Below are 15,206 nucleotides of genomic sequence, written 5' to 3'. Positions count from 1 at the left end.
GATACAGCATTATGCACAGAAATCTACTCCAATGTCTTCAAATACATTTCTTTTAACAAAAAGTACTTATAAACATCAAAACCGATAGGGTTTGACATTATAATTTACATGCCTTTGAGAAAAATGAATCCACAAGGTAAAAGTAAGAAAAATAGTAGAGGAAGAAAATAAATAAACAAACACCAAAGTCCAGGGCAGGGGAGGTGCAAAATGTGGGGAAACTCAACCATATATTAACTGTACACTTACATGTATTTGAAAAAGTAACATTTCACAATTTTAAAGGTTAAAAATAATTCATAACACCACTTTCTCTTTGTATTGTTGAAGGCTTTCATGGCCGGAATCACTGGGTTGTTGTAGGTTTTTCGGGCTATATGGCCATGGTCTAGAGGCATTCTCTCCTGACATTTCACCTGCATCTATGGCAAGCATCCTCAGAGGTAGTGAGGTAGACCTCACTACCTCTGAGGATGCTTGCCATAGATGCAGGCGAAATGTCAGGAGACAATGCCTCTAGACCATGGCCATATAGCCTGAAAAACCTACAACAACCCACTTTCTCTTTGTCTACAACAGTCTGGGGACGAGCTTTCAAACGTGTCATTTGAAGGCTGGCCATTAGCCAAGGAAACAACCTCAACTCAAGCATCCAACTATAATATATGAAATACATATAGAGTGTGGGAGCAAACAATAGCTTCACTAGGTATGCAAGCAAAACACCAAAGCAACATTTTCTAAATTATTCCCTAAAAATACTGGGCAATATTTGGCCAATGTTTTAAGTTCTATTAATCTCAGCAGGAGAATGTAGTAGAAACTCAAGTCTCTTCCACTGAACCTAACAGACTTTAAAATAATCAATTTCATTATCATTGTCCCCATTGTTCTAACTGCATGTAATTTCAAGACAAAACATTTTGTAACGAAATCAAGTCCCTACTCAACCATGGAAACCCACAGGGCAATCTTGGGCAAGATGCATTCTGCTCCCCGTCTCAGAGGAAGGTAAAGGAAAGCGCCTCTGATATGTTCACCTTTGGGTCACCATGACTTGGCAATGACTTGAAAAGGCACACAAAAGCAAATTCAAGGTGCTGCATCCTATTCCCCCAAGTTGTTGCAGCACCATGGATAATTCCTTCGATAGTCTGAAATATAACCCAGGGTTCATTCACTGCACCCCTAACGTGGAAGCTGTTAAACACCACTGTGATGTTATGTATTTCTTTGGGTATTTTTCAAAATGATGTCATCCTTCATTCAAGCCAAAACTAATATATCATTCATAATAACATGCACAGTAATATGTGTGCAATTATCTCTGTAAACTGGGAAGTTTCATAGACTCTTTCCACTTAATCAGGTGCTAACAGACTAAGTCCCAAAAAGCTTATGCTAGAATTTTGTTTTTCTCAGTCTCAAAAGTCCTACTGGGTTCTTTTATGACTTTTAATGTGGCTATTTCTTTAAATATGTTCATAAATAGATTTTCATTCTTGCTATATTCAGAGTATTTTGGCAGAAATAATTACATAATATTCAGTTTTGGGGTGCCACTCAGAAAATTATTTCAACATACAGTGTTCAAGGAACCCCTGTGATAACTGGAAAACCACAATGTAGGGACGCTCCGCCCACTCCTCTCTCCCCCTCCTCCCTCTCCCTCTTTCTTTCTCTCCTATTTGCCTCTCACTTCCTCCTTCTCCCCTCCCCTTGTTGGAGCCACCCTTCTCCCTCCTTCCCTTCTTCCCCACTGGCATGGGGCTTTCACCCAGTTGCCCAAGGAAGAGCAACCTGGAAGAAGACCCAGTGGAAGCTGCCTTGGTGACAGCCCTCTCCAACCCCAGAGGAAGAAGTCCTGGCAGAAGCTGCCTTGGCGGTCCTCTCTGTGCCCCTTGCCAGTGCCACTTCGGCAAGTGGGGTTTATAGATCTGTGTATACAGTGTTCCCTCAGTACTTGTATTTTAATTTTTTTAAAAAAAAAACCTGTGAAATAGTGAGTCAGTGGGAAGTGAAACGCGGAGTACCGAGAGAACACTGTATACCCCAGAGATCTCTCCGTTCCGAGGACCAAGATTTATTGGAACTTCCCAGTTTTAAAACCTTGTGTCTAACAGCAACTAAACGCAGAGCCTTTACAGCAGTGGCACCATCGCTCTGGAACACTCTGCCACCAGAAGTCCATGCCTTGCGGGATTTATCAGCCTTCTGCAGGGCTTGTAAGACATATTTGTTTCGACAGGCTTTTGATCTTTGATATGTTTTTTTTAATTGTGTTAGATTCGAGTTTGTTTCTTGTAAGCCACTCCAAGCCCTAGGGGAGTGGCGGCATATAAGTTTGAATAATACCTAACTAAATAAATATCACTCTTGGATCGACCCTCCCTCCCTCCCTTCGATATCACACAATATCTTTGTTCCACAGATAAATTGTCATTTTAAAATTCCTCCCCAAAAAGAATTATCCGCACCTTGAAACCTTGATAATCTGTCATATTTTTATGATAAAAGATGGTTACTTGGACATGTGTCTGAATTAGAATGACACCTTGTGAAATCAATATTTTAGTATACTAAAATGCTTTATTAAATAGACTTGTTTAAAATTGACATATGATAACATCACAATCTTTATCTGTGGCTTGTTTTCCTCGTTTCCTCAGCTCCCCACCCTGGAATATTTGCTGACACAAAGGCAAGAGCAAAGCAAACCAAATGCAAAGCATAAAAAAATAAGAAGCAAACTAGGAATGGGGGAAATCAAGCAATGCTTTGTTTGATCATCTGCTATGAAATTCATGGCTTAAGCAACAAACCATAGCTGACATAAACCATGGCTTTTTGTGACATAAATGTGCAACTAGTATCTCAGCTTGCGATACGTAAAATAAATAAACAAACTAATGCACAAAAAAGCTAGGCCACAGCTACAGTGCAAAAGCTTGCTGTTTATAACACAACATCCAGCTGAGATGACTTGCTTTACCTAAAGGTAATGGTGCTGGCTGATCTTTGTGCTGGGCTTCTTTTTCCTGTTCACCTTTCAGAACTGCCACAGCTTCAGCTGTTACTACTTGGACTATCCTTGCAGATACTTCTTCTGAGACAGGATTGCCAACAAGACAAACAAGAGCACATTAATGGAAGAGATATAATGAAAAAAATTAATAAAAATGGAGCCTTTCACAAACAATGGTCGCAGACTAAGGTTGCAATTCTCTACACTCACAGTACAACAGGGATATAAACCTTCGGATATTCCACTCTCCCACACAAGTATGAAGCACGAATGATGACTATGGGACTATGTTTTAGCAGTTTTAATTGTATTTATATGTTTTATTTGATTTTACTGCTTAATGTGTTGTATTTGTACATTTGTATTGCAATGAGGCACTGGATATTGCCAAAACTGTAAGCTGCTCAGAGTCCCCTTCAGGGTACAGTAGAATCAAAGAGTTGGAAGAGACCTCGTGGGCCATCCAGTCCAACCCCCTGCCAAGAAGCAGGAATATTGCATTCAAAGCACCCCTGACAGATGGCCATCCAGCCTCTGTTTAAAAGCTTCCAAAGAAGGAGCCTCCACCACACTCCGGGGTAGAGAGTTCCACTGCTGAATGGCTCTTACAGTCAGGAAGTTCTTCCTCATGTTCAGATGGAATCTCCTTTCTTGTAGTTTGAAGCCGTTGTTTCGCATCCTAGTCTCCAGGGCAGCAGAAAACAAGCTTGCTCCCTCCTCCCTGTGGCTTCCTCTCACATATTTATACATGGCTATCATATCTCCTCTCAGCCTTCTCTTCTTCAGGCTAAACATGCCCAGCTCCTTAAGCCACTCCTCATAGGGCTTGTTCTCCAGACCCTTGATCATTTTAGTCGCCCTCCTCTGGACACATTCCAGCTTGTCAATATCTCTCTTGAATTGTGGTGCCCAGAATTGGACACAATATTCCAGGTGTGGTCTAACCAAAGCAGAATAGAGGGGGTAGCATTACTTCCCTAGATCTAGACACTATGCTCCTATTGATGCAGGCCAAAATCCCATTGGCTTTTTTTGCCGCCACATCACATTGTTGACTCATGTTTAATTTGTTGTCCACGAGGACTCCAAGATCCTTTTCACACGTACTGCTCTCGAGCCAGGCATTGTCCCCCATTCTGTATCTTTGCATTTCATTTTTTCTGCCTAAGTGGAGTATCTAAGTGGGTAAGATAGAGCAGGATAGAAGTATAGTAAATAAATAATAGATAAATAAATACTTGTTACCATTTTATCCTTGCTTAAACAAACCTTTGGAAAACAATAGTTTCCTAACAGCATTTATTTGCAGAGAAAACACATTATCTGTTTTCTGTGTAGAAAACCTGTTTTCTGTGCTGAACTGTTACTTACTGTATGTGTTTGTTTTACTGTGGGGTGAGGAAAATGCCCATTTTCACACAGAAAGAGTCATAGGATTCTTCTTACCAGCTTTTCCTAACACTTGAAATACCCTACAGTTTTAAAACCATTTTGACTATTCTTTCTGTCCCTATTTTGATGCCCTAAATGTACTTGGTTGTACAACATATATAGAGGATGCTCTTGGTTCAGTATAAAAATATTATTAAACCGATCACTCTTCAAAAAATGGACAAGTTTAGATTCTCATGGAGATACAGGCTGAGTATTCCTTATCCAAAATGCTTAGGTCCAGAAGTGTTTTGGATTTAAGAATTCTTTCTGGAATTTGAAGTATCTGCATTTACATAGATTACTTAAAAGAGGGATCTTGGAGATGGGGTCCATGTTTCAACACAGAATTTCATTAATGTTTCATAGATACTTTATACATATATCCCGAGTGTAATTTTATATACAACTAGCTGTCCCCTGCCACGTGTGGCTGTGGCCCTCATGGGGGTTCTGTGTGGGAGGTTCGGCCCAATTCTATCGTTGGTGGGGTTCAGAATGCTTTGTGACTGTAGGTGAACTATAAATCCCAGCAACTACAACATCCAAATGTCACGATTCTATTTTCCCCAAACTCCACCAGTGTTCATATTTGGGCATATTGAGTATTCTTGAGTTTGGTCCAGATCCATCATTGTTTGAATTCACAGTGATCTTTGGATGTAGGTGAACTACAACTCCAAAACCAAAGGACACTGCCCACCAAACCCTTCCAGTATTTTCTGTTGGTCATGGGAGAACTGTGTGCCAAGTTTGGTTCAATTCCATTGTTGGTGGGGTTCAGAATGCTCTTTAATAATAATAATAATAATAATAATAATAATAATAATTGATTGTAAGTGAATCCCAGAAACTACAAGTCTCAAATGACAAAATCATTTTTTTGAGTGAAGGACATACGTTGGGTTGTTAGGTGTCTTGTTTCCAAATTTGGAGTCAATTCGTCCAGTGGTTTTTGAGTTCTGTTAATCCCACAAACGAACATTACATTTTTATTTATATAGATTTTGATTTTTTTTTTGTGCATGAAACAAAGTTTGTCTACACTGAACCATCAGAAAGCAAAGTGTCACTTCCTCAGTTTTTTTGGATTTGGGAATTCCAGATAATTCAACCTGTACCTGAAACTGCCTTGTCATAATGGGCTGGCCATAATAATGAAATCTTTTGAAATACTATCACAACTAAACTGAAACCTCTAGTAAGGAGAAATTATGTAAGGGTGCTTCCAGACAGCACAAAAATGTGAGTTTAAGAGGGAGGACAAAAAAACCCAGGATCTGAGAACAGGTCCTCACACAGAACTGTGGATCCTGGGATACCTTCCCCTGCCATCCTTACAGGTCTCCTCTGTCTTGGACAATATGGAGGGTGGATGGGGTCTTTATTATGCACTGAATTGTATATGCACACATGTGAATATCTTAATATATATATAAGAAGATTCGCATGTGCACATAAGAGGTTCAGCACAAAATAAACTGGATTAAAAATTTTTTGCCAGATTTCTCCCTTCCTCTAATTGTTTGTTCAAGCTCTGTTTAATATTACACAGTTTAAAATAAAAAGTTTCAGATAATTGTAATTGCTCTCTGTTTGTGCTTCCATTAGATCAGCTGTGTGTCTACTTCACAGCCCAATCAGCTGATCAGCTGTTTCAAGCTTTTTAAAAGTGGACACGTGCTGGAGCAGTCTCCACAGGGGGGAGGATAGGAAATCACGGGTTTTTGGTGAGTGCAGGGATATACAGTGATTCGAATATGCACATTTTTTGGCCAGTATTGGGATAAAATGGGAAGTTTTTGTCCCATGTTTTCCAGCCGTTGCAGAAAATCAGCATGCATTTAGTGCTAACGTCATGTAGCTTGCCACGTTTTAATACAAGTATTAGGAATTGTGTAGATGGGCCCTAAAAAGCTCTCTTGTGTGAATACTCCACTTTCTTTGTCCAGAACACTTGATGTCTGATGGACTAACACTGTTTCTAGGAGCAGAACACTTTGGCTTGAAATTGTTCTGAAGTAAAGGTTAGGGGTGAGTGGGCAAGCTTCGATTTAAATTAAAAGCAACTTATAACATAGCAGAGATTTTGTTTTCAGGACCAACTCTAAAATTAGGCAGATAGAAGCTGACTCAGGCTGCACATTCCTGCTGAAGACTGGAATGCTGTAGGAGAATACACCCCTTCCACAATAATTTCCTGGTTGGGAGAGCATATGCTCTCCATCTGCCTTGTTTTAGCACAAAAATGTAGGTTTCCCTGATGCATGTGGGAGAATCAATCTCTAGTTGCCATCACATTGGGAAATTTGGCAGTATACTGTCAAAATTAACCCCCAAATACCTGGATGCTTTTCATTCTTCCACTGGATAGACCCCTAATTTTGGGGTTACATTTTGGGTACCAAGGAAACACTGGATACTTTGCAGCTGAATGTGAAGCAAACTATCACTCTGAAAAACTATACTTGCTGTTGGTGTCCTTTAACATAATATAACATAATATAATTATGCTTTTTGTGTCTGAGATTTATTTTAATTGCTTTGTATTGTATTTGTTATTGCTTGTATTGCTTGTATTGTTGTATTGTGGGCTCGGCTTCATGTAAGCCGCACCGAGTCCCATGGGGAGATGGTAGTGGGGTATAAATAAAGTATTATTATTATTATTATTATTATTATTATTATTAATTATCAGAGCAGTTTGATACCAGTTTAATTGCTTTGGCAACTTCCTATGGGACCCCAGGGTTTGCAGTTTAGGGAGGGACCTTTGGTATTCTCATCCAGAAGGTTCTTCTAGTATCTGTCCACACCATATTTCCCATGATCCCATGAGGTGTAGCCATGACAGTTAAAATAATAATAATAATAATAATAATAATAATTATTATTATTATTATTATTATGATATGGGGACTTAAAGATCAAACAGCAAAGACTGTGGCACAAGCCAGTCAAGGTGGTCCCAGTGGTGATTGGCACACTGGGTACAGTGCCTAAAGACCTTGGCATGCACTTAAACACAATCGGCACTGACAAAATTACCATCTGCTAGCTTCAGAAGGCCACCGTACTGGGATCTGCATGCATTATTCACCGATACATCACAAAGTCCTAGACACTTGGGAAGTGTCTGACGTGTGATCCAATACAACAGCCAGCAGAGTGGTCTTGTCTGCTGTGGACTCATCTTGTTGTGTTTCAAATAATAACAATAATAATAATAACAATAATAATAACAACAACAACTACTACTACTACTACTACTTTATTTATATTCCACTCTGTCTCCCCAACGGGACTCACTGGGCTGTAATTATGAAGTTCGAAAAAAAAACCAAACCATGTAAACACAGCAAACATGTTTTTGTAAAACACTTACTGCCCATCCTCACACAGAAAATATAGAAGTGTTACTGGTATTTGAAACACTTCTTAAATTATCTAGAATGAATTGGCAACCTCAGACAGTTCTCTGACTCAAACATTAAAAACTGGTGACGTCTAGTTTTTTTCTCCTTATCACAGGATTTCCCAAATACACTAAAAGGGGATGAATGGCTTATTCATAGTGGGATATAATTTTCTTCCTTTGTTACATGCACTTAAATAAGGCAATATCAGAATGCACACTATGGGTGGTGTCCTGTTGATTAGTCCCAACAAGACTAAACCCATTCAATCAAGTGTTTAATAGTGAGTGAACTCGTAGATAGACCTAACAGATTCAATAGGTCTACTCAGGACTAAAAGAGAATTTAGGTTGTTGCAGGGAAATATGCTTATCCACAAAGGCATTCATCCGTAAACCAAGAGATAAGGAAGCTTCACAGCAAACGCTGCAGAGATCATCCCCTAAACCTCTAAATCACTGGTGAATCTAGTAGTTTCTTGTATGTAATCTTGTTCACTTTACCAAGGCAGTCATTTCAAAATCAGTCTGCAGTGTCTTTGTCAGTGATGCTTATGAAGTTCACTCAGTGAAAATTAAGGGAAGGTTTATTTCAAAACCCTTAAAATAATTTTAACTAAATAAAATGTATGTAAGGGAGAACAGTTTTTCAACTTCATGAAGCAGTGAAAGCGCAAATGGCAGAAAAGCATTTCACTACATAACTTCCCCATTAACAATAAAAGTCTGGGTCTAAATGGAAAGGTCCAATGGTGTCACTGAAGGGTGTGGATCACACTGGGTGACACTATTTGAGGGAAGTAACATCAAAAGAATTGTCTAGAAAATGTTTGCACACGGTTTCTGCAGAAACATTATATATATAGGAATATCTTGGTAGTTAGAAGTAATTAGACATGTACTGTTATCAATATACCTATAAGCTAAAACTCTATGCTGATTTCCTTTTTTATGCTTCTAATATGTATGTGCTGAGATCAGCACTGTCATTGTCAGTCATTTACAATGGCACTTTGAATCACACAGGTTTTTTTGCATGTGCTTATAAACACACTTTTTTTCATTGCTGCTATTTTTCTATTGTTGCTGATCTTAGCTACAATGTTTTGGTATGGTTTGGTCCTGAAGCAAACTGGGCAAAGTCACGGAAAGCGTGGTGGCCTCACAACTCCAGGTATTCTTGAGAGACACGGATTATCTGGATTCGGCACAGTCTGGTTTCAGACCGGGACATGGTACCGAGACGGTCTTGGTCACCTTAGTGGATGATCTGCGCCGGGAGCTAGACAGGGGGAGTGTGTCCCTGTTGGTGCTCCTGGACCTCTCAGCGGCCTTCGATACCGTCGACCACGGTATTCTTCTGGGGCGCCTTGCAGAGATGGGCCTTGGGGGCACTGCTTTGCAGTGGCTCCAGTCATTTCTGGAGGGCCGTACCCAGAAGGTGTTATTGGGGGACTCCTGTTCAACACCACAGCCTTTGACCTGTGGTGTTCCTCAGGGCTCTATACTGTCCCCCATGCTGTTTAACATCTACATGAAGCCGCTGGGTGAGATCATCCGGAGTTTCGGGGTGCGGTGTCATCTGTACGCAGATGACGTCCAACTCTGTCACTCCTTTCCACCCGCTACTAAGGAGGCTGTTGAAGTCCTGAACCGGTGCCTGGCCGCTGTAATGGTCTGGATGAGGGCGAACAAACTGAAATTAAATCCAGACAAGACGGAGGTACTCCTGGTCAGTCGCAAGGCCGAGCAGGGTATAGGGTTACAGCCTGTGCTGGACGGGGTCGCACTCCCCTTGAAGGCGCAGGTTCGCAGCTTGGGTGTGACCCTGGACTCATCGCTGAGCCTGGATCCCCAGGTTTCAGCGGTGACCAGGGGAGCATTTGCACAGCTCAGGCTCGTGCGCCAGCTGCGCCCGTACCTTGGGAAGTCTGACTTGGCCACGGTGGTACACGCTTTGGTCACATCCCGCCTCGACTACTGCAACGCTCTCTACGTGGGGCTGCCCTTGAAGACGGCCCGGAAGCTTCAGCTAGTCCAGCGCGCGGCAGCCATGTTGTTAACAGGAGCAGGACGCAGGGAGCGTACTACGCCCTTGTTGTCCCAGCTCCACTAGCTGCCGATTTGCTACCGGGCCCAATTTAAGGTGCTGGTGTTATCCTACAAAGCCCTAAACGGTTCCGGCCCAAAATACCTTGCTGACCGCATCTCGGCCTACGAGCCCACGAGGACCTTGAGATCATCTGGGGAGGCCCTTCTCTCGGTCCCGCCTGCCTCACAGGCACGCCTGGCGGGGACGAGAGAGCGGGCCTTCTCGGTGGTGGCCCCCCGGCTGTGGAACTCCCTCCCTGCTGAAATTAGACAGGCGCCCTCCCTTATGGCCTTTCGTAAGGGCCTGAAAACATGGCTTTTCGAGATGGCCTTCAACTGAGTGCTATGTGATTGGAAATGACGACCGGAATGGACTATGACTATGAGATTGATTATGACCCCATGATAAGACGAAGCGGATTTTTAGTATAATTAGATGTTATGTATTAGTAGAATGTTGTTTTGTCGTCTTGGCTTAGTGTAAATTGTCTTTTCTATGTTTTTGTACACCGCCACGAGTCGCCCTAGGGCTGAGAGCGGCGGTTAATAAGTGCAAGTAATAAATAAATAAATAAATAAATAAGGAGGTTTATGTGGAGTGACACTATGACTTATTGCACTGGGTGACACCAACCCAAGCAATGTACTAAATAATAATAATAATAATAATAATAATAATAAACTGGCAACATAATCTGGATGCAGGCAGAACTGGACAATTTGGACAGAAAAACAAGAAAACTCATGACCATTCATAATTCACCGCATCCTCGTAGTGATGTTGACCAGCTCTATCTGCCTAGAAGGTCTGGTGGCAGAGGACTCTTAAAAGTCAAACAAGCAGTCGAAGAAGAAAAACACGCCCTGACAGAATATGTAAAGGAAAGCCAAGAACCTGCTTTGATTGAAGTCAGTAATCAGAAATTTCTCAAAGCACAACAGACAAAGAACCAGTACAAGAAAACTGCACTCCAAACCAGAGCTGACAACCTGCACAACAAAGCATTGCATGGGCACTTCCTCGACAAAATTGAAGGAAAAGTTGATAAGGAGAAGACCTGGTTAAGGCTCACGAATATAACCCTGAAGAAGGAGACAGAAGGCCTGATTCTTGCAGCCCAGGAGCAAGCCATCAGAACAAATGCTATTAAGGCCAGGACTGAAAAATCAGCTGATGATTCAAAATGCAGACTGTGCAAGGAAGCTGATGAAACCATTGATCATATCCTCAGCTGTTGCAAGAAAATCACACAGACGAACTACAAACAAAGGCACAACTCTGTGGCCCAAATGATTCACTGGAACTTATGTCACAAGTACCACCTGCCAGCAGTAAAGAATTGGTGGGATCATAAACCTACAAAGGTAGTGGAAAACAAACACGCAAAAATACTGTGGGACTTTCGAATCCAGACTGACAAAGTTTTGGAACACAATACACCAGACATCATGAAGTTTGGATTATTGATGTCACCATATCGGGTGAGAGTCGCATTGAGGGAAAAAAATAGGAAAAACTAAGCCATTACCAGGGCCTCAAAATCGAACTGCAAAGGCTCTGGCATAAACCAGTACAGGTGGTCCCAGTGGTCATTGGCACACTGGATGCCATGCCAAAAGATCTCAGCTGGCATTTGGAAACAATAAACATTGATAAAATCACGATCTGTCAACTGCAAAAGGCCACCTTACTTGGATCTGCGCGCATCATTTGAAAATACATCACACAGTCCTAGACGCTTGGGAAGTGTTTGACTTGTGATTTTGTGATACGAAAGTCAGCATATAGATCTCATTTGCCGTGACATGCTATGCTGCTAAACTGCTGACCTGAAGGTAGGAAGTTCGAATCCGCAAGACGGGATGATCTATTGTATGTCAGCCCTAGCTCCTGTCAACCTAGCAGTTCAAAAACATGCAAACGGCGGGAAAAGGCAAAGAGACGCTCCAAGCAATCTTGCCAGCCACACAACCAGGAGGTGACAATGCAGGCTCCTTGGCCTGAAAATGGAGAAAAGCACCTCCCCAGAGCCACAGATGAGCACCACCTCAAGAAAGCGGGATTGAAAGGAGAAGCCTTTGCCTTTGTTTGTGTTTGTGTGTCTCGTTTTATGTGATTGTAAAGGCATTGAATGTTTGCCTATTTCTGCTTTAAATGCTGCAATCTGCTCTGTTAAATATTATTATTTAACAGTTTCCATCCTCAGATTCTTTCTAGCAGTCAATATTGCAAATAATAATAATCAATAATAACAAACTTTATTTCTACCCCACCACCATCTCCCCAATGGGGACTCGGAGCGGCTTACATGGGGCCAAGCCCGGACAACATAATACAGCAATAAAATCAAAGTATATACAACAGACAACAACATTATCAAAATGATATTAAAATAATAATAATAATAATAATAATAATAATAATAATAAAATAAAATACAAATTCCAGTAGACTCAATCACGATAGAGATTGCAAACAGTGGTCCGTGGCTACTAATTCAATTCAATCCTTTCAAACTTGGAACTGGTTATTTGTATGTAAAATAGGTACTAGAAATCAAACATTTACTGATAACAAATCAACATCTGCAGGATTTACTAAACAGGCTCATTTTCTTTTTTATGGAGTACATCTGAATCATCTTCAGCAGAGATTGCCATAAACACTGCACAACAGATTCGTGTGAGTGTCTAAAACAGCAACTACGTCACTATTACCAATTTTTTTCATGACTCCAACATTAAGATAAGAGACCCCATTTGGAGTTGGGACCCACAGTTAAAAAATAGTGACCTAAATAATGTTTTATTCCATCATCAATATCCTGGTATTTTTTCTTGTTGCTTGGAAGTCTTCTAAAAAACCTTCTATGACCTAGGTCATGGTAGGTTTTAAAAAAATAAAATGTATGGAGGAGGCAGAACTGAGAGTGAAGCTTTGCTGAGTAATGGAAGATTCGATGTGAAGCATCCAAAAACACACAAAACCCCCAAATTACCACTGGGGATTTGATCAAATAAGAAACAGTTCGTAGCACTCTTTGATAGTTATTTTTGGAGACACACAAGGAGCAGCCAATGTGGCAGAAACAGTCTTTCTACTGTTAATGATGACTACAAAAGCAACCCCGACATTTGGTACTAATGGACCCTATAAATAGCAGATCCAATGGATAAGTTCAATCTTTGGAGGGCAGCTATTAAACTCTTCACAGTTGCTTTATGGTTCAGTTGAAGTTCAAGGGATTCTAATGATATTTAAAGAGAGAGAAAGAAAAAGAAACCCAGCCAATTCAATGTGATGCTGGGTAAGCTCTAAAAGCTCTGATATTGGTAGACATTTCACATTGATTTACTTCTGCTGCTTTCTTTCTATCCCTGAAATTATAGCAACAACAGTTGAATAAAGTACAAAAAAGTTCTTGGAAGTTGATGCAAACTTATCCAGTGTGCATTTCAGCCATTAATTCGCATTAGTGGTATTTAACTAGGAGAAAAAAAAACAACTTTCTTTAGTACTTTTACAGAATGCTGATTAAAAGAAATTGTTTGACAATTTGCTAAAAATGAATATACATTAGGGAATGATCATAAATAGAGTGCAAGGGTAAGAGAAAAAAAGGCAACAACTGAAGTTAGAATAACAACAATGATCTACTCAAGTAGAAGGTATCTCTTAATGATAACTGAATAATAACTGAAGAAAAACCGATAAAAGGAATATACTGTTGATAGTCAAGTCTGATGACTTTTTGAGTTCCCTTCCATGCCTGTGACCTTCTCATAGTAATAGTGGCCAGTCAAGCATGGTGGGACCTAGAGGATAGCTGGATTTTTCTTTGTGGCATTTGGGATTTTGACTTTCATGGGTTTGGTTATTCAGAGCTTTGAGTGAGCCTGTCCTAAGAATTTCTAGGGAGAACACCTCTTATAAATCTCCAGATCAGTGGTTCTCAACCTGTGGGTCCCTAGAAGTTTTGGGCTTCAACTCAAAGAAAACCTAACAACCGGTAAGCTGGCTGGGATTTCTGGTAGTTGTAGACAAAACACCTGGGGACCCACAAGTTGAGAACTGATCTGGCCGGGGTGGTCCATGCCTTGGTCACCTCTAGAATGGACTACTGCAATGCGCTCTACGTGGGGCTGCCCTTGAAAACGGCTCGGAAACTTCAATTGGTCCAGCGGGCAGCGGCTAGGATGCTAACCGGGGCTCATTATCAAGAGAGGTCTACCCCTCTGTTTAAGGAGCTCCATTGGCTGCCATTTATTTTCCGAGCCCAATTCAAGGTGCAGGTGCTTACCTACAAAGCCCTAAACGGTTTGGGACCACCCTACCTGCGCGACCGCATCTCCATCTACAAGCCCACACGCTCACTTCGATCATCTGGGGAGGCCCTGCTCGTGATCCCACCCACGTCGCAAGCGCGCTTGGTGGGGACACGGGACAGGGCTTTCTCTGTGGCGGCCCCCCGACTTTGGAACGCCCTTCCAAAAGATCTCCGACAGGCCCCTACCTTAGCAGTTTTCAGAAGGAATTTAAAAACTTGGCTGTTCCGCTGTGCCTTCTTAGAATAGGAACCCCCATCCCAAGCCATAGTAGCACTTTAGCACAACTAATGTCGCTGCACACCGCACTTTTATCCTACGTTCCTCCTACCATTTCAGCACTTTTAACCCTGTACCCCATTGCACCGGCCGAGCCAGTTTTAAATAATGTCTTGATGTATTGCCATTGTTGTTGTTTTGCTTAATTGTTTTGATTTGCTTTGTTTATTGTTGTGTTACGTTTTTTATTGTATTGTGTTTTGAGGCTTCGGCCTGTGTAAGCCGCATCGAGTCCTTCGGGAGATGCTAGCGGGGTACAAATAAAGTTAATAATAATAATAATAATAATAACTACTGCTCTAGATCCCGCCATGTGATGGTTAGTTTTCAGTGTAGGTTGGAAGACTATAAATATTCTTAGGACCTTATCATAAAAGCCCATGGATTATCCCTGTATTAGGACAAATCCATGGTATCCCGGCAGGGCGGCGGGAAGCATGGAGAAGCACGGTTTGGGACCTGCCTACCTGCGTGACCGCATCTCCGTTTACGAATCCGCACGCTCCCTCGGATCATCTGGAGAGGCCCTGCTCACGATCCCACCTGCGTCGCAGGCGCGTTTGGTGGGGATGAGGGACAGGGCCTTCTCTGTGGTGGCCCCCCAACTCTGGAACTCTCTCCCTAAGGACATCAGACAAG

At 41.6% G+C, this 15,206-nt stretch overlaps 1 protein-coding gene across 21 annotated transcripts in view; it reads right to left on the bottom strand.

Moving 5' to 3' along the window:
- The window catches only part of MAP2 (microtubule associated protein 2), a 395,260-nt gene that overhangs the window by 82,234 nt on the left and 297,820 nt on the right, over window positions 1–15,206 (bottom strand). For 18 of the 21 annotated variants that reach the window (XM_067470260.1, XM_060782323.2, XM_067470268.1 and 15 more), the window contains one exon: window positions 2,993–3,106. The exons of the other annotated variants lie outside the window; for them this stretch is intronic. In XM_067470260.1, coding sequence (XP_067326361.1) covers window positions 2,993–3,106 — 114 coding nt within the window. The remainder of the gene's footprint in view (window positions 1–2,992; window positions 3,107–15,206) is intronic. 21 annotated transcript variants of the gene reach the window in all.

This window comes from Anolis sagrei, chromosome 1 (assembly GCF_037176765.1).
Source record: "Anolis sagrei isolate rAnoSag1 chromosome 1, rAnoSag1.mat, whole genome shotgun sequence".
NCBI classification, from domain to species: Eukaryota; Metazoa; Chordata; class Lepidosauria; order Squamata; family Dactyloidae; genus Anolis; species Anolis sagrei.
The sequence above is the reverse complement of the archived record's forward strand: the minus strand, read 5'-3'. Positions and strand labels throughout refer to the sequence as shown.